Source organism: Chiloscyllium plagiosum, unplaced genomic scaffold, assembly GCF_004010195.1.
Source record: "Chiloscyllium plagiosum isolate BGI_BamShark_2017 unplaced genomic scaffold, ASM401019v2 scaf_8486, whole genome shotgun sequence".
Taxonomy (NCBI): domain Eukaryota; kingdom Metazoa; phylum Chordata; class Chondrichthyes; order Orectolobiformes; family Hemiscylliidae; genus Chiloscyllium; species Chiloscyllium plagiosum.
This window is the reverse complement of record NW_025211029.1, coordinates 12,377-19,584: the sequence shown is the minus strand read 5'-3', so window position 1 is coordinate 19,584 and position 7,208 is coordinate 12,377. Positions and strand designations below refer to the sequence as shown.

Here is a 7,208-nt window from a genome sequence, read left to right as displayed (position 1 = left end):
TTAGGGAGGGGGTGTAGGGGCTGGAGGGGGTTACAGAGATAGGGAGGGGATGTAGGGGTTGGAGAGGGTTACAGAGATAGGGAGGGGATGTAGGGGTTGGAGAGGGTTACAGAGATAGGGAGGGGTTGTAGGGGTTGTTGGATGCGAACGAGATAGGGAGGTGAGGTTCCCTGAGATATTTCACAGTAACACCATCAATGTGGGAGCTTGGAGACTTTGAGCAAGTGGTGAAGTTGCAGAGACTGACCTGAAGGCCCCGGCTGCTACAGAGATGGTTTCCCGGATATCGGAGCGGCTTGAAAGGCAACTGAAGATCACCTACAACGAAACCAAACAAACGTAACGTTGGGTCGCTCATTGAGGCTGTCAGTCCAAATGAAGGAACTGTCTCTGTCAGACCGATTGACAGGCCATCTGGTGTAGCCCTGAATAAACGTAGATCTCGTGCTGCAGTGTGAGAAGATCCTTTTGTGGCCAACCTGCTTTGATGGATAGTACGGCTGAGGTTATTACAAATGCCCAGCTCAGCCTCAAATTCGACAATCGGTTTTATATCCGCTATAGGCACTGACTGTGCATTTTGATCGACATTTTAAAGAGGCAATTCAAGGATTAGCTGCTTTCTGAGGGATGAAGTGTCCAAATGTGTTGACAGAACGGAGAGGTTTGTTGAACTGTCTCAGGTGCACTGAGATCCCATCAAAAGGGACCCCCTCCTGGAATGTTCTGGAATATGTCGTACAAGGGCGTGATGCTTGCATTTGTAAACATTCCTCAAGTCACTAATTAACCTTCCTCTTCATATCATCTTCAGAGAGGGAGGTGTTTACAAACACACATTGAGACATGGACTTTGTGGGAAACCTAAAGCAGGGGTTACACAGTTCAGTAGCACCAACTCACAGGACAGGGTTTGGGGAGGGGTATCTCGTTGATCTCTTCCAGTTTCGCTCAAACTATTTTCCATTCCTCACTGACGCTATCAGAGTTGTTTGCCCCAGAGTTCACTCTTTGGGCTGAGTATTGAAGCATTGAAAACCCTGGACGTTTCCTACACCCTCGACCGGGAGAATGGAGATTGCAGGGAAAGGTGGATGAGAGGATTGAGGAGGAGCTGGATTTGCTGTTAACCTTTGACATCCGGGAGGGACAGGTGGAGAGATAGAGAGACACACAGCTCGATGGTTTACCCTCGGACCTCCTGACCGAGGCTGAGAACTGGTCTCCTTCCGATCAACCAACCCCAAAGCTGTCGTTGAGTGGAGTTCTCTCACATCCACATCGGTCAACAGAATTGGCTTTTGCCTGACCTGCTGTACTTTCCCAGCACCAACCAAGCAGCACCAACCAAGCCACGTGGCTCAGTGGTTAGCACTGCTGCCCTAAAGGACTAGGGACCCCGGTTCGATCCCACCCTCGGGCGACTGTCTGTGTGGGGTTTGTACATTCTCCCCGTGTCTGCGTGGGTTTCCTCCGGGTGCTCCGGTTTCCTCCCACACAGTCAGTCGCCTGAGGCGGGAATTGAACCCGGGTCTCTGGCGCTGTGAGGCAGCAGTGCTGACCACTGTGCCACCGTGCCGCCCGCAGTGACTGCGACACACAAACCGAGTGTCCAGCTTCAGCTCTCAGTAACTGACCACTCGGGGGAGCTGTCCATTCCCTCTGGTGCTGAATCCTTGAGCAGTTACACTGAGGATTGACTTAAAGCCTGAAAGGGGACGCACCCCACGGTTCACCAGCCCTTTGACCCAGTGGAAGTGCTGCTGTGACGTTGGGCTGGCCAGTGGGAAGGGTGGGGCAGGAGTGGGGTTGGGTGGGGGGGTGAGTGAGGGTGATCTTCTAACAGAAAGACGTCAACAGCTGCTCCAACAAGATGTCACATTCAGGGTAAGGTCATGATACAGGAGGCGAAAGTGGGCCCTGCAGATGCTGCAGGTCAGAGTCGAGACTAGAGGAATTCCTGATGAAGGGCTTTTGCCCGAAACATCGATGTTCCTGCTCCTCGGATGCTGCCTGACCTGCTGTGCTTTACCAGCACCACTCTAAGCTTGGCTAATGACACAGTGACCTCGCCAGTGTCCCCACATACTGCTGCTGGGAGCCGGTTTCACAAGGTCTGGTCGAATCAGAATTCTTTATGAAAACCTTGAATTAAAATTCAAATGAGCAGCCTTCATATAACTTTGGAGTTTTTTTTTATATCAACACCTGACCTGTTCCACTCGTGGGGATTTGATTTGATTTTGAAGTGGGAGATGGTACGGGGCACGGTGACACCAAGTGCACGGACACACAAAATGGCCGCTGAGCCATCAGTTGGCCACTTAGACACACAAGATGGCCGCCGGACCACAATGTGGAGAGAGAGAGAATATACATGTGTAGTGTATACTGCCTGCCGAAGTATCTGGGTCCATCTTTGGTAGAAATGCTAACACTTTGATACGGACTCAATACAAAGTGCTAATAGCCAGGGCTGCAGTAACCATCTTTCTCAGCAAGAGCGATTAGTGGATGTCCGCACAGACATGGAAACCGACAATGTCTGACATGGAAACCGACAATGTCTGCGCTGAAATAAACAGAGGCTGCGCTGGAACTGCCAATGACTGAACCGAAACTATCAGCGATTCTGTAATGTTTATAATAAACAAACTATGTTACCGAGACTATAACCACATCCCTGACCCATTATATCACAAACTGTATGAAAGTATGTTGCCATGTACTCCTGATTGAGAGAAGACTTGCAGCTGACCCCCCACCCTGCTGTTGGTGTCTCTCTCCCTGGAGTTCCAGTATTTCCTTGTGCAATAAATTCTGTCGCTGAACCCCGACTCTGACTCCAAGGCTGGCGATTTTCCCCACAACAATTTGATTTGATTTATGATTATCACGTGTTCCCTAAGTACTGTGAAGAGTTTTGTTTCCTGTGCAGTATAGACAGATCAGACCATACAAAGACCGCACGGCGATAGGACAGAGCGGGGATGACGCCTGCAGGGAAGGTGCACACCAAGTGAGATCAACTCACTCTGCCGAGGACATGGAGGTCCTGGGCCTCCTTCACGAGATATATTTCCCTCCCCACCCCATCCACTTTCCGTAAAGACCGTTCCTTCTGCGACTACCTCATCAGGACCACTGCCCCCCCCAACAACCCACCCTCTCCTCTTGGCACCTTCCCCTGCCACCTGCGAAATTGCAAAACCTGCGCCCACACCTCTCCCTCACCTCTGTCCAAGGCCCCAAAGAAGACTTCCACATCCATCAAAGTTTCACCTGCACATCCACACGTCATTTACTGTATCCATTGCTCCCAATGCAGTCTCCTCTACATTAGAGAGACAAAACGCTTACTCACAGTGCGCTTCAGAGAACATCTCCAGGACACCTGCATCGCCTCGTGGCCAACCACTTCAACTCCCCCTCCCACTACACCAAGGATATGCAGGTCCTCGGCCTCGTTCATTGCCACATCCAACTGACGCCTGGAAGGAGAAAGCCTCATCTTCCGCCTCGGGACCCTCCAACCCCATGGCACAAATGTGGATTTCACCGGTTTCCTCATTTTCCACCCTCCACCTTATCCCAGTTCCAACCTTCCAGCTCAGCAGTGCCCTCATGACCTATCCCACCTGTCCATCTCCCTTCCCACCTATCCACTCCAGCCTCCCCTCTGACCTATCACCTTTACCCCCACCCCCCATTCACCTATTCCTCTCTCTCAGCTCCCTCCTCCCCACGGTGGCACAGTGGTTAGCACTGCTGCCTCACAGCGCCAGAGACCCGGGTTCAATTCCCGCCTCAGGCGACTGACTGTGTGGAGTTTGCACGTTCTCCCCGTGTCTGCGTGGATTTCCTCCGGGTGCTCCGGTTTCCTCCCACAGTCCAAAGATGTGCAGGTCAGGTGAATTGGCCATGCTAAATTGCCCGTAGTGTTAGGTAAGGGGTAAATGTAGGGGTATGGGTGGGTTGACTTCGGCGGGTCGGTGTGGACTTGTTGGGCCGAAGGGCCTGTTTCCACACTGTAATGTAATGTAAAACCCCCACCCACTTCCCATTTATCTCTCCACCCCAGAGGCTCCCAGCCTCATTCCTGATGAAGGGCTTATGCCCGAAACGTCGATTTCCCTGCTCCTCGGATGCTGCCTGACCTGCTGTGCTTTTCCAGCACCATTCTCTCGACTTGAAATTTGAAAGTCGGTTCAGGAGACTAACAACGACTGGGAAGTAGCTGTTCTTGGATTCACTGGGACATGTGTCTAATCTTCGATGTCTTCCGCCTGCCGGAAGAGATTATTGCCAGGGTGGGAGAGGTCTTTGATAATGTTGGCAGCCTCTCTGAGTCAGTGAGAAATGTAGGTGAAGTCCATGGATGGATCTGGTTGGTTTATGGGACTGTCTGGGCTGTGCACGTGAATCTCTGCAGTTTCTTATGTGGACAGAATCCTTCCCACAGGCAGGGAAATCTGCCACCCTTACACAGGCTGGCCCACATGTGACTCTCAACTGTCCTCTGGCGAGATTTGTACCAGTTACGACAGAAGAAGTCAAAAAGAAATTAAACCAGATGGGTTACCCCACATCGACTTAGGCACTTGGAAAAGACACCATCAGATACAGCCCTGTCTGATGGTCCCCCTCACTAACGTCTGGGCGCTAATGCCAACATCGTTAAAGGGGGCTGTGCAGTCAGGAGGGAGTGGCCCTGGGAGTCCTCAACATTGGCTCCAGACCCCATGCAGGGGCGTGGCTTCAGGTTAAACACGGGCAAGGGAACCTCCTGCTGATCACCACATCAGGGCCTCCCTCGGCTGATAAATCTATCCTCCTCCATGTTGACCAACACTTGGAGGAAGCACTGAGGCTGGCCAGGGCACAGAACGTACTCTGGGTGTGGGTGATTTCAATGTCCCACCATCGAGAGTGGCTCAGACGCAGCGTTACTGATGGAGCTGGTCAGGTCCTGAAGGACATCGCTGTGAGACTGGGTCTGCGGCAGGTCGAGAGGGAACCAACCACAGGGGAAAACCATCCCTGACCTCATCCGGAGGTAATAGGACATACGGTCTCAACAAAGCTCAAAATATATTGCAGAGTAACATCTCGATATCTGAAATCCAATCCCTTACTGTGAAGACAGTCAGTCCATTACTCTGCCTCATAACATCCTGCACCGCGAGCTGAGACGTGGCAAGTAACATTCACATGACCATCTCCAATAAGAGGCAGTCGAACCACCACTCATTAACATTCAATGGTGTTCCCATCACTGAATTCCCCCACTCTCAACATCCTGGGGGTTACCATTGACCATAAACCCAACTAGACCCACCACATCAACCCAGCGGCTCCAAGAGCAGGTCAGAGGCTGGGAATCCTGCAGCGAGTAACTCCCCTCCTGACTCCCCCCAAAGCCTGTCCCACCATCGACAAGGCCCAAGGCAGGAGGGTGAGGGAATACTCCCCACTTGCCCCTGGGTGGGGGCAGCTCCAACAACACTCGAGAAGCTCGACACCATCCAGGGGGAAAGCAGCCCCCACACCCACAAACATCCCCTCGCTCCCTCCCTCCCCACCGAACCTCAGTAACAGCAGTGTGTGCCATCCCACCCCCGCCCCACCAACGCTCAGTAACAGCAGTGTATACCAGCTACAAGATGCACTGCAGAAACTCACCAAAGACCCTGAGGCAGCACCTTCCAAACCCATGGCCACTTCCATCTAGAAGGACAAGGGAACATCCCCCACCCCCCCGCAAGTTCCCCTCTGAGCCCCTCACCATCCCGACTTGGAAATCTATCGGCCGTTCCTTCCTGGGTCAGAATCCTGGGATTCCCTCCCTCAGAGACATTGTGGGTCTACCCTACAGCACGTGGACTGCAGCTAAAACTTGGGTTAAGTAAGCATTATCCGTATGGCCACATACAAAGATCGAAAAGTGAACTCTATTGCATGACTTTCAGAACTCCCCATGTCCTGGTGCACCCTAATCTACCCTGATAGAGATCCTGAAGACACCTGTGATTGATGGGAGAGTGCCCCCTCACCTCCTCATCCTCGAGTGCGACTGGTGGCTGGGGGGTTGGGCTGCGAGCTCCCTCACGGAGACTGGGCTTGTTCCTCATCCAGGATCGGCAGATGGGGTACAGAGGGGTGTTCTCATTAAACTGAGCCAGATCAACGCTCCGGTCAAACAGCTTCATGGTATAGGCGTCTGCAGAAACACAGCACAAAATCTCAGTCCCTGAGAGACAAGAGAACATCAGCAGACAACCTCTCTCCCTGACAGACCTGAATCTGAAGACAGCATGTCTCCATGACAGCGCCTCATTTAAGGCCAAGCCAGCATAACCCTATCAATGACACACTCTCATCCAGCTCGTTTCACACCATCCCAGCACAGCCCCATGTGAAAACACATTTTACCTCCCTCTCTCTTCCTGTCAACACAGAATCCCAAATAACAATCACCATGTCAACTCCTACATATTACAATGCATTACATCTCTTTCCAGCCTTGAATTACAGACATCCTTAATTCACACTGGGTACACGCTCCAGATTAAATCCCATTCACTCCCAGTCTCCCTGCTCCAGATTAATTCCCCTGTTGTCCCAGTCTCCCTGCTCCAGATTAATTCCCACTGCAGCCCCAGTCTCCCTGCTCCAGATTAAATCTCACTCCACCCTAGACTCGATGCTCCGGATTAAAGCGTACTTGGCCTCTGGTGAGCTCCCTCATAAGCAGCATCATCAGTTTCCTTCCTCTTCTTGCGTCTTTGATGTGGGAACCGAGTCGATGACCTGGAACAGCAACCCAAAAAAAAAAGCTGATCAGGCACAAAGAGGAGGTTTGGGGGGTGGGGAGGGGGAGGGAAGAGAGAGAGACGAGACACAGAGTTTGGAGAGGAGAGGGATGGGGTAAGTCACCAGACTGAGGTGGGTAAGGGAGGAGAAAGTGAGGTCTGCAGATGCTGGAGATCAAAGTTGAAATTTTATTGCTCAAACAGCACAGCAGGTCAGGCAGCATCCAGGGAACAGGAGATTCGACGTTTCGGGCACAGGCCCTTCTTCCCTGAAGAAGGGCCTGTGCCCGAAACGTCGAATCTCCTGTTCCCTGGATGCTGCCTGACCTGCTGTGCTGTTTGAGCAATAAAATTTCAACTTTGATCTCCAGCATCTGCAGACCTCACTTTCTCCTC

The 7,208-nt window shown here is 52.0% G+C and overlaps 1 protein-coding gene across 1 annotated transcript in view; it reads right to left on the bottom strand.

Annotated features, from left to right (window-relative positions):
• The window catches only part of LOC122546988 (high affinity cGMP-specific 3',5'-cyclic phosphodiesterase 9A-like), a 12,684-nt gene that overhangs the window by 1,742 nt on the left and 3,734 nt on the right, over positions 1 to 7,208 (bottom strand). Inside the window, exon 2 of the mRNA XM_043685588.1 lies at positions 248 to 318. Within this exon, the coding sequence (XP_043541523.1) occupies positions 248 to 318 (71 nt within the window). The remainder of the gene's footprint in view (positions 1 to 247; positions 319 to 7,208) is intronic.